Source organism: Lonchura striata, chromosome 1 (assembly GCF_046129695.1).
Source record: "Lonchura striata isolate bLonStr1 chromosome 1, bLonStr1.mat, whole genome shotgun sequence".
In the NCBI taxonomy this organism is placed as follows: Eukaryota; Metazoa; Chordata; class Aves; order Passeriformes; family Estrildidae; genus Lonchura; species Lonchura striata.
The window spans coordinates 26,595,954-26,610,712 of record NC_134603.1 but is presented as its reverse complement, the minus strand read 5'-3'; the positions used below and the strand labels follow the sequence as shown (position 1 = coordinate 26,610,712).

At 34.3% G+C, this 14,759-nt stretch overlaps 1 protein-coding gene across 2 annotated transcripts in view; it reads right to left on the bottom strand.

Annotated features, from left to right (window-relative positions):
- MMP16 (matrix metallopeptidase 16) overlaps positions 1-14,759 on the bottom strand; it is a 163,669-nt gene that overhangs the window by 33,961 nt on the left and 114,949 nt on the right. For both annotated transcript variants that reach the window (XM_021543180.2, XM_077782977.1), the window contains 2 exons: positions 11,813-11,974; positions 8,621-8,838 (listed from right to left, as the gene is read on the bottom strand). In XM_021543180.2, the coding sequence (XP_021398855.1) occupies positions 8,621-8,838; positions 11,813-11,974 (380 nt within the window). The remainder of the gene's footprint in view (positions 1-8,620; positions 8,839-11,812; positions 11,975-14,759) is intronic.

Below are 14,759 nucleotides of genomic sequence, written 5' to 3'. Positions count from 1 at the left end.
GAAAAAGCTCAAATTACAAGCCATTCAAATTGTTTTCCAAAACATTTAACTTAAATTAGTTGAAAGGCCACAGTTTTATACAACAAGAAATTTTAATTAAGTCTTGTGCTTGAAGTGTTTCTGCAATTATTCCCTTTGGTACCATTAGGATGTAGCCTCAGCTAAAATGTATTGTTAATATTACAAGATAATACTTGCTGGTGGCACAAAATTGAAGACATACCTCCATGTAATTTTAGATTATTCCTTGTTTTGAGTTTTTGCAATTATTTTTGTCAATAATGCTTTCTTCTATTCTCTTGTAAATTAAGTATTTTAATCAGTACACCCAAACACTGAGCCTCTGAAAACAGGCAACTTCTACAAAAACAAGTACCTTTTGCACACTAGAATTCAGTTAAAACTTTTCATTATTCATTTTTTCTGTATTAAAATAACAAGTAAAAAATTAATAGGGTCTTAGGATTCTCTGACTTTAGGAAACAAATATTGTAACTGTGAGCAGGAAAATCCCCAGGATTACATCTTTCTATTTTATTTGACGTCATTAGTTCTTTCTCAAGTGATAATGTCCATTGAGGGTATTTATTTTCCCCACTGAGATTCTCTGTCTATTGTTGAGTCATGCACAATAAATAAATTTACCAGATTAGTCTTTTCACATGCATTTGTTCATCTGTATTTTTGATGTCTTTCTCTTATTTAATAGTTTTATGCAGAACCATAATTTTTCAGGATTCCTTACATTTGGTAGTATGCAAAACTAGTGATTGAAAACATAATTTTTAATTATCAAGTAGATCTTAGAACAAACTCTAGTCATATGGACAGGAAAAAAGGAACAATTATTTTTAACAGCTAATAAAAATAGCATTTCTAAATGCACAAATAACATCATATAAGCACACTATTGTTTCTAGGAAGAATTTTTTTTTCTGAGTGAGAAAAACTAAAAATTATCTTCTTTTATTCAACTTACAAATACTTTCCTAAGCATACATAAAACTTTGACCGACTCCATCCTTTTGCATAAAGCAAGACCAGAGAGCTTCAGATTCTCCCAGTTCCACTCTATTTTAAAAAATGGTTCTAAAGAATGACTAATTCTTTGAATTGTGGCCAATGGTTTGCAAATATTTAGTATCACATTTTCAGTATTTATTATATTAAAACTAAATAAGAAATCAGAATTTGTTTCGTTTCACATTTAACTGCCCACAATTTTTAAATATTGTCCCCAAGTCTTGTACCACATTTGGATAATAATTCACACAATTCAATCCAGAATTCCTGTTGAACTCAGACTGTCCAAGTCTGTGAAATCCCTTGAAGAGTCTGAAGTGCTCCTTTTTATCTGTGAGGACTATCTGGGTTAGGGAGTGCACCTTGTGTGTATTAATGGCTCATCAGGAGATGGTGAGAGTTTCAAAGAGACAGGACCAAGTCAGCCTTTGAATAAAGTATTTTAGCTCAGAGCGTGACACTAGGAAAGAGGATGATTTCCTCCGAAAGTTGGCCCAGGGGAAGGAGGCAGAAGAGCATTTGTCTCACACAGAGAGAAAGGGTGGACATTCCCTGCCCTGCACTTCTCTTGTTAGTGTTTGTGAGCAGGTGCCACACACCCCAATCTCCTCTGCCTGCTCTGTTTTTCTGAGCTGGGATGAAGTCACAAAACAGCCTCCTGACCAAATCTCACTTGCTGTTGCCTCTTACAGTCATTTTCCAAAGGAGACAGAGCAAATGCTACTGGGAAATGAGTGGGTGAAACAGTCAAATTTCAGCACATTCACAGAATCACAGAATGGCTGAGGTTGGAAAGAACCTCTAGGGGTTTTAGAGGATTATGTAGAAATACTTGAAACTTTCTTTGGAGTTAAGTGGGGAAAATAACTGACAGAAACATTTAGGAGGCTATGACATTTTAGTACTCATATTTCTATTGCTACAAAAAGTCACAGAAGGGAAAATTATTTTTCCTCATGTTTAAATTGAAATTAAACAAATCATCTGCCTTGCTTTTCTCTCAGAGAAAATAAAATTCAGAATATTAGCTTTCAAGTTCAAGGCAATGCCTCAGCACAGCTGTTACATCTAGCTCATCTCCCTGAACTGTATTGCAATGCAAACTTGTAGTGTGGACATAGTCAAGCAACAGGTACAATTGTGTCATGAAAAAAGTTGTATGAAAAGAAATAATAATATAATATATGTTGCATGTGAGGGTTTATTTGGGTCAAGATGGTGTGAGAAATTACGTATTAACAACATGGTAATAACCACCACTAGGTGGAACACTGGTGAGGTGCACTCTCATGGTGTCCACAGTCAAAGACACCAGTATCTAAGTGATAGCTACCCTTCTGAAAAATCAGAACCACATGTATTGTGCAACTGTTTGGCCTCAGAGGACAAATTGTATCTAATTAAAGGCAAAGCACATATGATGGACATGAGAGGAACTCAGTACCATCTGCTCTACTACTGATTAAATCCTTTTACACCACACTGCTTGCCAGTGAAAACATAGCCTTTGGAAAAAAACAGTACTCCCTCTCCTGGCAAATCTACAGCCCTGTGGAAGATACTGAGTCATACATCCTGGTAAGGTTATGCTTCTTAATGGGATACTACATGACTAATGGGAATTTTACTAGGCAGATAGTAAAGACTATTAATTATTGTAAGTTTCAATAAGATGTATATCAATTATATTGATACCTTTTTAAATAAAGCCCCAAAAATAGAGTTAAGAATTTTTTAGAACTTTCTATACATAAAATTTACATTTATATATACAGATATGCATGTAGGTGCTAGATAATAAGTATCCCTATGACTGGGCTGCCATCTTTCAAATTGTGTAATACAGTTCAAGACAACTTTTTAAAAAGAGAGATGGTAGAAGGATTTTAAACAGAACTATTCTGGTACAATTATCACCCAGGTGATTACATTCTTGTCTAAATTGCTCTGCAGCTGGATGGAATATACTACCCACTTTCCACACTGTAAGGAACAGATTGTACTTCCCATTTTAAGCTTGTGAAATGTGTTAGCTAGAAACCTTTCATAGCTTAGAAGCAGATTGAAAGGCTCATGTAACATTTGGAGAATATTTTTACATCTGTCAGTGAAAGTATTCAATTATCAAAAACAGACAAGCTATGACTTTTTAGCATCCCAGCATGTCCCTGCTTGTATCCTTATGACATCCTACAATTTGGTTTTGTTTCATAAAAACAACCATGCTGTACATTTCCAGTTAGCTTGGTGTATTATAATATATTGAAATCCCCACGGAGTTTTTGCCGCTTTTTGTTTTCAACATATAAACTGAATTACCTGAATTAAAGCAGTTCTCCTTCCCTGATTATCAGCAGGGAAAATCAGCAAATTCCATCAAGCCATTTTTCCTAACATGATACAAAAAATAGAGTAAAAGGAGTCTGCTCTCTGCAGATGTAGCTAGTTCTGAACTACTGTTCCAAGCCTTTTACAGCTGAGATGTTAAGTGGTTTTCCCTCTCAGATCACAAAGTGTCTACTTCCTCAGGATCCTCTGCTGAACTTTCCCAGGCAGCAGCTGACAGCTCAGACACCCACAGCATGACACGACAAAAACCAGCTACACAAACAGACCACAAGAGCTCTGAAAAAAAGTCTGCTTTCAAATACAGTGAAGTCAAGTCTCATACTATAGCTATTTCTTTGCCTCTGCTTTTATTAGTAGTATTTTCCCTCTGTCTAACATATTTTTAATTAGATTAAATAGCCAATGCTGAAATGCTTTAAAAGTTTCTCATGTGTTTACCATGTATCAAGAAACAGATTATTTTTCCTTTTGTGTTTAATGGCATACTCTATATAAATACACAATTCTAGAGGGATATTAAATGGAACCTATATTGTCATGCCTGAAAGCAATCACAGTCTAAACTAATGCCAAGGAGTAATTACCGCCTAATTGCCTTGGCTTGTTTGGTATGTCATAAATGTTTTTACAATGGTTCTTAGCAGATCAAGAGTCAGAAAACAAATTTCTGCAAGTTGTGGAGAAATTATTACAGCCCATTAAGGCCTTCCTCAAACTGGTTCCATATTCTACCATCTGCAGTGTTCAGAAGACATTTGTCTGAGCTATAAATGCTATTTGTCTGCTGAACAAAATTCTTTATCTGGTACTTAAATTACATTTCAACAAACACCACATATATGAGAATAGTTAAAAAATGTTGTTCTCTAATGAGTTAACTTTTCCAACATGAATACTAAAACCATTAGAGACTTTATAGGATCCATTCATTTGTTTCCTAAGGATTTAGCATTAAACAAAGGACCAGTGCAACCTCTGTGAACTGTTCTGTGAAACAAAAACCTGTGTCACACAAAAAAAGGACAGTAACTTGTGTCTCTAATTTGATGCTTATGAAGGACAAATTCTACATATGCTTACTTTTTGAGATGCAATTTGCTCAAGAAAGCAGGATTTTTTTTAAATCTGTGAGACTGAAAAGAACATAAAGGAAAAGGATATTGTCAGCAGCCACACTGTTTGATGAAGAAGAGCTACAGGTAATTTTTTTGCCATGGAGCAAACTGTGAATTGCACAGGACACAGGAAGAAAGTTGAAGTATATGCTGCAAACTTCTTCACTAATGTATTTTTTTCTGCAGACCTCAGACAATGGGGTTTCTTTTCATGATGCACTAGCCCTGGAGGTACTCTCAGGAGACATTAATAACACTGTATTGTTGGATACCACATATTGCTACACACAATGGCAGAGAGGATTTTCATTAAAGGCAGACACTGTCATACCACTTTGCATAACTTGCCCAGAAAAGAAAGACCTTTATTTTTCACCATTTCAGCCATTTTTCTCTGTCCCAGGGGACTTCTAACTAAACAGAAGAAAAAAAGATTGGAAATGAGTGTGGCAGCAAAATAGTACTGAGTATAAATACAGAAGCTAAGAAGCTATCCAAAGATAAAAACTTGGCACATATGAATTTTGGCACAGTAATTCTTCTGCCCTGATAGTTCCTTATACCAATTCAAGCATGCATCAAATAACAGCAGTATTTATCAGTTGATGACAACTGAAACCAATAGTTATGGTGTATTGATTTTAACAAAAATTTTTGTTGCGTAGCATACTGTGTCCCCAAACCTTACAGCTGGCAGGGACATTTTAAGGGCATCCTATTTAAAGAATTCTGGAAGAAATTCTCTCAGGACAATACATTTATGTGTCAGTGATATTTATATGTGGTGTAAAAGAATTACCTTTTATTTAAAATCCAGTAATTCCTACCAAAAAAAATTGATCTGTAAAATTATAATTTTATTTGGTGATCACTGGAGAATCTTTAGAAAGTTGATTGCTTAACTTTTGTGTTTAATATTTATGTTAGATCAAGAACAGCTCCCTTGTTTTTCATCTGTATGACCATAGAATTTTTATCAAGTGTTTCTAGGATTGTTACTTTGCCAAAGTGATGGAAAAACAATAAAATGGGAGGGATAAGTGTAAATTGCATTTTCTCCTTAAATTTAGTGATATTCAGTTTTACTCTGGGTATATCCATTTGAGAATGCCAGATAATCTTAAAACCACAGACAAAGCTCACTCATTAATTTTACTGAACATAGAAATTGTTTCTAATATTCTGATGCTCTTAAGTATACCTAATAGCTTAACAGCCAAGAGAAAACAATGTTGAAATTAATAATGTTTGTCATCTACTATGAAAATCCACAATGTATCTCAGTGTGTTAGATTTCATGATTCAGTTTTATACTTAAATTAGAATTAATTATTCAAAAGTGTTCAAATTCTTCAACTCTGTGGCTAAGTTCCCAAGCAATTTCAAGGATTATTTAAACAAATTGAGCTCCTGAGTTTAAGACTTGCCCACGAGGAAAAAAAAAGGCTATTTTCAATTTGAAATTGGTACAGGCATACATTCCATTCAAGAGGCAGTAAAATCTGCCACTACACAATTACAGACCTCTGGATAAAGACAAAGAAAGAAAAGGATTTAATTTGATTAGTCTCCAAATTTATTCATTTAACTCATCTGGGAACTATCCAGCAATAATTCTTCCAATCAAGGTCATAATTCTTCTTTAATTGTTTCCACCTGGTACAGTACTGTCATCAATCCCCTGTTCTCCTTTTCTTACTTGGCTCCCAGCCCATCACTCATGCCCTCCCAGTCTTCCCTTGCACTGTCATTAAGGACCAAGGGAAAATAAGTTTGGGTTATTTTTGTTGTGACACATCACAGAATCTCCAGCTTGGTTTCCTCCTTTGCTGGATAATTTCCATGTCTTCAGTCTCTATTTCTGTTTACACCTCCTAAGAACTAATTCCTGCCCTTTTTCTGCTACAGTCAGACATGCTGAGCTCTTCCTTACCACCTGTCCCACACCCCAGCATTCTGCAAAGTTGACTTTTCTAACTCTTCCCCTTTTCTGCCCTTTTTATAGTCCTCCCTATACATCACCCGCTGCTAACTCCTCAAAAAATCATAAGCAGTTAATAGAAATCCTTTAGCAGACAAAAACCTTCACTAGAAAATTAATGTACAAACAAAAGACTAAGACAAGCATTCAAAGACACTAATTCTACAAAGTCAAAATCCCTGTACTTAGGAAAATTCCATTGCTTAGCACACTAACCCAAGGAACGCATTATATTCCCTGGCATCCTGAGGAGAAAAGGAAAACTGGGACCCTAAAGAAATTAACATCAACAAAGGTGACCTTTTACTTCCTTTCCTAGCACATTGCTTTTATGATTGCAGTGACTTCATTTGGGGAGTCAGAGTGTACACATGAAATCCGGATGCATTCTGTTAATGGTCATTTTTCTCTGAGAGACTTTTATCATATTTCCTCATTGGAATAATCATGAAAGGAATTTTAATTTTAGAACATAAATGCAGTCTACACACTACCAAACATACACACTTTATAGTAAATACGTGGTGTTAAGGCAGTAAGCAGTAAATATTTTTGAAGAAAACTCGATTTGTTTTCAATCAGACCAGATAAGAGTGATTATTAATGGTGGTGAATATATTTATCCAGGAACACAGGCTTGCCTAGACAGGAAATTTTGTATTAGTGGAACAGAATTTCTCAGTTTATTGATTTATGTCTAAACTAAATGAGAGTATATTCTATTGCTCTTGAGGTGGATGACATGAGATTGAAGTAGGTATTTTAATATCCTGTTTAATGTCAAGTTAGAAAATTAGGATCTTCCTCAACCTTTGAGTTTTAGTCATAAAAGACTGATGGTTCAGGACCTCCCAGTGTTTTACCATATACCATCTATTCAAATGGAATGGGCTGACAGCCCTAGGCTGCAAAAATCCTTAGCTGTTTATGGGAAAAATATTTCCTGTCCATTGGATTGTGAAGGTAGCTCAATAATTTTGAATGAATTAATGTAAAGCTATTTGTACATGTTTTTTTAGATAAGGTAAAGAAAGTGAAAGCCTGGGTAGCATTGCTAAAAAGATATACCTGGTAAAATAGGTTATACAAAAAGAAAACACATAAGGGAGAAATGAGTTCTATCAAAAAGGACAACAAAATTGAACAGGGAACTTCATGTTTTGGGACAAATGCATTGCCCTTCCCCTGCACTTACACTATTGCTGAAAAGAAAACACTTATCTAGTCACATGAAAGGCCTTTCCTCTTTACCTATAATACTGAAGATAAAAAGGAGCCTATCACACATTTACAAAATAAAGATCTCACACTTCCTATTGCTTAAGCAAATGTGACGTGCTATTACTTCAAAAAAACAGATTATCTTGTTGCTTGTTTCTGAAATTCTTGCACAACATTACCTGACAGCAAATTGGTTTAAGAGAATGAGCAATAATTATTCTGTAATTTTTCTTCTACGTTCCATGCCTTCTGGAAACCATACTGCAGATCATCCTCCTAAAGATACCTTTGATGTCCATGAGTCTCAGCAAAGTGCTTCTATTAAAAAACTGCCTTTCAGTTCAGTTTGTTTATTTCATTTTGTTGTATATACACCGCATTTTCAGCCCAGAGCAAGAAGATGAATGGACAAATAATGACACATTTGCAGTAAGAATGTTGTGGCAAAGACCTTTAGTAAGATATTGTGGTTTCAATGCAACCACAACACAATGACAAATTTCCTTTGTAAATGACAGATCCAATCATAAAGTTAAAATTATAGTTCCATGAAAAAAACCCAAGTACTGAAGGCACAGTACATCTACTGTAGGTTGGCATGTGGCTGTATTCCCAACAAAACCATCCCTATTATTCATGAATTGATTTACACTTTTTATCTTTCCATAACATGCAGTATTTATTTACCCTTACATTTTGAGGCATTACAGCTTCTGCTGACATGGCTATTTTCTTAAAATAGAAAATTACAGCAGTCCCCTGCTAGATGTTTAAACCATGTGTATGTTTATTTTTAAATTTTTTTCTTGAACTTTCTAACTGTGAGCAGGCTGGGAACATAGAGTCATGACGAATGAGAGTTTACTTTATTAAAAAAAAAAAGAGAAATGTAGACATTTGATGTAACACTAAAAAATTCACAGCCTCCTACCTTAAAAACAAACATTTCCCGGCGAAGAATAGCCAGAGTGTTGAAGTTCCCATCACAGATGTTAGGCTTGGCTCCAGGATAGGAAGGTTTGTCACCAGTGGGTGGCCGGGGAGGTTTAGGTTGCCTGTCATTCTTTCGTGGGTCTGCTGGAGGGACTGAACGATGTGGGGGCACTGTTGGCAGAGGTCTTGTTGGTGGTGGTATCCTGTCAGGTGGACCTTTAAAAAGAGAGCAGCTGGATGAAATACGCAAACCCACTAAAGGAATCATACACAACAAAAACAGCTGTAAGCCGTGCAAACCCGACAGTGAAAAGGGAACGAAAATGTCACCTAGCATACCTTTCTGATGTTATTAAATCACTGAATCATAGAATCACAGAATATGCTGAGTTGGAAGAGATTAGAATCACTGAGTCCAGCTCTTGGCCCTGCTCAGGACGCACCAAGGGTCAGGCACACCATGTGCCTGAAAGCATTGTCCAAATGCCTCTTGAAATCAGTCAGGCTGGTGCTGTGACCACTTCCCTGGGGAGCGTGTTCCAGATATGAACCAGGCAGTGGTTATGAAGGGTATAAAGAATGACTACTAAAACCAAGGAAAATAATTCATTTTCATTATCCAAAATATTAATTTTTTTGTAAGAACATTCCAATAAAACCTTCAAATGATGCTTAGGCCACCATCATTTCATATGATAAGTAGTTCAAAGCAAATTATTTACCAATTGAGTAAGATCTCTTATAACAAAATAATTTTCCCTTATACAAAAAATGAAAAAATATCTTGCTCCTTATAAGATCCTCATCATTCAAAAGATTTTCAACATATATTTTTAATCTATAGTCATCAATTCACACAAGCACATAAGTAGCATACCTGCTATTTACTACTGATCAAAGTTTTAGGTCAAATAATGTCATATTCATTAGAGACAGGATAATCCCAGCTTTTTCGAATGTCCTTTGGTATGTACTGCATCTCTTAAAACTGGACCTCAAATACTAGGCAGGTATATAACACACATACCCCATCACCTTCCTGCCATGATTTACTTATTTTCTTCAAGTAAAAAACTCTGTAGAGCAGTGTTAAAACATTTTTCTTCTTTCAAATATATTATTTGTCAAAATATACTCAGTTTTATGAAATTATTATCCCGCTCAGAATTTCTCTACCTGCAAGTCATGAGGCCATCTCAGACAGATACTGATAATAAAGATAATGGCATACTGAATGACTTGAAATGAGTGTACTGAAAATGTCTTCCCTTCTCTACACATATCAGCAACATTTATTTTTCATGGACAAAAAGATAAGAAGCTTCACTTATAACTACACATCTGGAAACAAGATGAATGTTTTAATTTTTGCTCACTCTATTTAGGCCTCTCTCCAAATAATTTAAATAGGTAATACTCTTTGACTTTAAAAAATAAATACTGTTTGCATGACCACCTTCAGAAATACTTTTGAATAGTAAGACAACTCTAAAACTGCACAAATGACATTTGAATTTCTGAGAATTTTATGAAAAACCATATATTTTATATAAAAAAAGATTATGTACGGAAATCTTAAACTTGCCAAATGGTTGTCAGGCAATTTAATAAGGCATTTATTTCATTCACAATTTTAAGACTTGTGACATTTATAATTTACAGTTAATAACAGTATTTCAAGGAATACTGCAGACCAAAGTAATTATTTTAATAGGTGTGACATTTTTATTGAGGCATGTGATTCCAGATCACATCTTGATTTTAAAGGGAGCAAAGGAATCAGTTTGCAGTAGCTTGTGTTGGAAAGTTTTTAGCCCCAAATCAACATTTTTTATGCTATTTGGTAGTGATCTCAGATATTACTTCCCAGGGGTAGCACATTTCTCCTAATGTTTAGCTCACAGCTGTTCAAGCTTAGCAGCTAGTTTTCAGCAAAATATTCTTGTCTAGCCCTTAAGTCTAGACTACCAACTTATGAGGTCATGAGAAACAACCTTCCTTCCAGCTAATCACACAGGAAAAAAACTCAACCAAACAAAACTTGATCAGCCAATCATTCTGAAACTCCTTTTTATGTTTTATAAAAATATCTATCTATGCTTGTGAATATGATATTTTAAAATTCTTGTTACTATTACACCATGGAGTCTGCAGATTTCTAGTTAGCAGTACAGTAATTCTACATGATTGTAGTTGTCCTTTGTAGTAGGAAAGATAAGGAAGGAATGGCCCTCGCAATATTCAATATAAAGATGACAAACTTTAAACAGGGAAAACTGGAAGTACAGAATTTAATCCAATGCAGATTTAATTAATGAATATTAAGCAAGGCAATATCACATTATATGCACTGGATAGAGAGCATTAATATGGAGGTATGACAGAATTTTCAATTCTAAAAATAAAATAAAATTTTAAATAAAAAAAAAAAAGACTATTTAACATATACCAACAGAATCAAAGTCATTAAAATGAAAATTAAAACTCTGTCTTTGAAATTTAAGGGATAGTAATATGGGAGTTATTATTACATTCAACCCATAACCGCAATTATGTTATTGTTTTGACTTAGAAAAATTTAAATTGCCTTCTTAAATGTAGAATTTATTTGCATCACATGTATTTTATATCAGGCCATAAAAAAACTGAAATGAAAATATTTTAGAGTAGTCCCTTCTTTACCCTCAGTAGGGACTATAACACTATTTTGAGATCAATTTCTTATATATATCATAAGAAAGGGTATTTACGGGACCTCAGATTTTGAATGAAATTTTATGTATTCTAACTGATAAACTGAGAAGCAATCAATTCATCCCTTCACATGAGCTTGGACGCTTGTGTAAATAATCTCATTATAAGTAAAAACATGCATTTCTTAATATTTTCATAGTGTGCAATCATTTTGCATGAATTTTCTTTATGGATTTTTAAAACATTTAAAATTCCTATTCCAGATGAGTGCAGATTTGAATATCAGTTTTGAACACTGTGTGAGAACATTTGAACAGTGAGAAACAGATTAACAGCGTCCTCAAAATCTTTGGATGTTTTACTCACACAGAGACTCTGGCACAACAACTGGTGAAGTCCACACTAATAAACCCTTTGGAGAGGAGATACAGACACAAGGACCTGAAAGTTATTCTAAACCAAAAAGCTTGTGTTGTATGATGAGGACACAACATACCGTATATCTTCTGTATGCCCTGTAAATCGTCATTAGGTAGTTTGAAGTTGTCAGTTTCCATATATTGGTAAAATGGAGCCATGATTGCAGTGGGATCATTAGAGTGCTCCAAGCCCAGAGCATGTCCGAGTTCATGCACTGCAACTAGAAAGAGATCATTTCCTGTGAAGAGAAGGAAAGGAAAAAGACCTTTGAATCCACAAAGCTAGTAAAAAAATAACACACATGGAGGAATCTGGACTTGCAAGATGTTTCCACTGAATTTGAGTTTCACCAGGTAATGAGTAGTAATTAATGGATCATCAAGGATAATGTGGAAAAAAAGGGATTTTTGTCTCTTTTTTTTTCCTAACAAGGAAATTATTATGCTATGATATATTGTACTCTCACATTCATCATAAATATAACTTTTTTTTAATTGATACAGATGGTAAGTGTAGGGTTCAAGTGTCATAGCTTATGTCTAGGATTTTGTGCAATTTATGACTTGATGTTGCCATGAACCCAACTAAAAATGCTTTCATCACGACATAGTTCCAATAGGAAGATATCTTGGCTTTGTTTGGTAAACTTCACAAACTGAAGACAACCTATTTAGGATAAACTCCACAGAGAACTTAGTCATTCAAACATTTGTAATCAGACCCCTGCTGATTATATGTAGATGTCCATTTCTGAAACACTGTAACTGAAATCCTAATGAGGAAAATAGATGTCCTAATATGTTTCCCTGTGCAACTCCTTGTAATAAATGTAGTTTTTTATTTAAGTTTTAGAGCTTTTAAAATTTTTGCAGGACTAAAGAAAAACCCCAAAACCATGCACTCAGGTTATAGACCTGCTTGATGTTTTTGTTATTCTCTCCTTAAAGTATCTTTAATTTTTTTACTATAGAGTATTAGATACAACTGGAGGATTTGGCAGTAGAATATGTCACTCTTCTGAAGAAAACACAAATCAAAGTCAATGGGATCTTTTCTAAAAAAAGTTTCAGAGCTGGACCTCTGTGGTATTAATTTTGTCTATTTTTGCTCATCTAAGATTTTGTTCTGCATATGTTTCTATGAGTCTTTCATACAGATTCTGTCATACTTAACCTGTCACAAAATGAGACTTTGAAAAAGTGGTTTAGACCAGGAGAAAGATTCCAGTTGACTAAAAAGGGTCACATCCAGAATATAGCTCATTTCACCACCTAGGAATGGAAGAACCATCCTCCAGAAGTTTGATCCTGTCCCACTGATAAGAGAAGTACTCTAGATCAGCAGCTTATGTTGACCATTTAATTTTTAAATCCTGAACTCATGTGAAACTGGTGACTATAATGTCACTTATGGTAAGTAATTTGTTGAAAGTATAAATAATGAAAGGCCTGTGATCTGGCCTAGTAGTCATATATTGGTTGGAATATGAAAAAAAATGCTCAACCTTAACTCTTATCCTATAATATGTAGATTATTTTGGGATAGAAAGTTTTTTTTTTTCCACTGCTGGAACTTGATCTGGAAGTACTTTTAAAATGTCTGTAGTAATAATATTAAGTTGCATCAGCAACAAAATTGCACATATATACATTATAGAACTTCAAGGACATAGCTGACAGTATTTCAATTTCTCAAGCATTTCCTCTTGTTGACACAATAAAAATAAACTTTATCCAAAGTACATATGAAAGAGGAAACACTAGATGCCTTCATGATGTATGAAGCCATGTGGATGTCTGTAAAATAAATGTCTGAATGAAATTATGAAAACAGACAGATGTAAAACTATATGCTTAGTTCACAGAGTCTTCTTATAACTTCTGATTCATAATTTGAAAATATGACAACTAAATTTTCTTAATTGTCTATTCAATATAACTGTGCAAAAAAAATCACATCTTTCAAAAATTAATGTGACATAATGTGCTTTTAGAAATGAGAAGTTTATCCTATCATTTATAATTATGTGGTTTCCAGACGAAATGTTTTATGACAATATTTCTCTTGGATGCAGCTCTTGTTGCAGCAGAGCAGAATCTCAATGTGCTGTTTCAATAGGTTTGATAAGCCTGACTGTCCTGGTGACAAATACTCTTGATATCTGAATCTGGTCTTCTATATGCAGACAAAGCTGATCTTGACATCATCTCATATGAATAATCCACAGTTTCTGTAGCTAACATAAGCATAGGAAGTGATGCACAGAAGGAACTTTGTAAAGGTTTTTATTCTGCACTTATAATGGAATAGTTAATGTAATTTTAAATAATCATAGGTTGAAGATGGAAAGACAGAAGAGTATGTTACTGTACTACAGCTTTCATACTATGATGAAAAGTTCTCACTTATTTTTCAATTCTTTTCTGAGTTTTGTGAAAGTTCTAAACTAGGCTTATTAGAATGCAAAATTTCTTCCCCTGGTATTAACTTGAATATTTAAGAAGCAACATTCTTTTTCTTTTCAGATCTTCTGAAAGCAAATTTCTCTCCTATACCCATGCTTCCTACATCATAACTAAGAATATTAACATAGTCCTATATTAAATAATGTACAAACAAGTTGGCCACATTTTATTTACCAAATTATTTTCAAATAGTTTTGAAATAAGAGTATTTATTCTAATACTATCATTAGGCTTTTTACTGTAAGTAGATGATACAGTTTTCTACATATTTTACCTCTATTGTTTGAGGCAGGAAGTCTGGGAAGTTAACTAGTTATAATTCCTAAAATTTCAAGAAACCGCAGTTAATCAACAGTCTTGGAAGAGTCTACTACTTCTAACTGTGCCAGTTATGCAATACATGAAAAATCAATACATCCTTTGGTTCTCAGTGCATAATGAGTCCCCTTACAGATTTCCAGCAATTTCTACGTTTTGTTCCATGTTGATCTGAAAGAGGTGGAATACATAGTAACAGGGAAATAAATAAAACTGGCTTTCAGCTACTGGCATATCCTC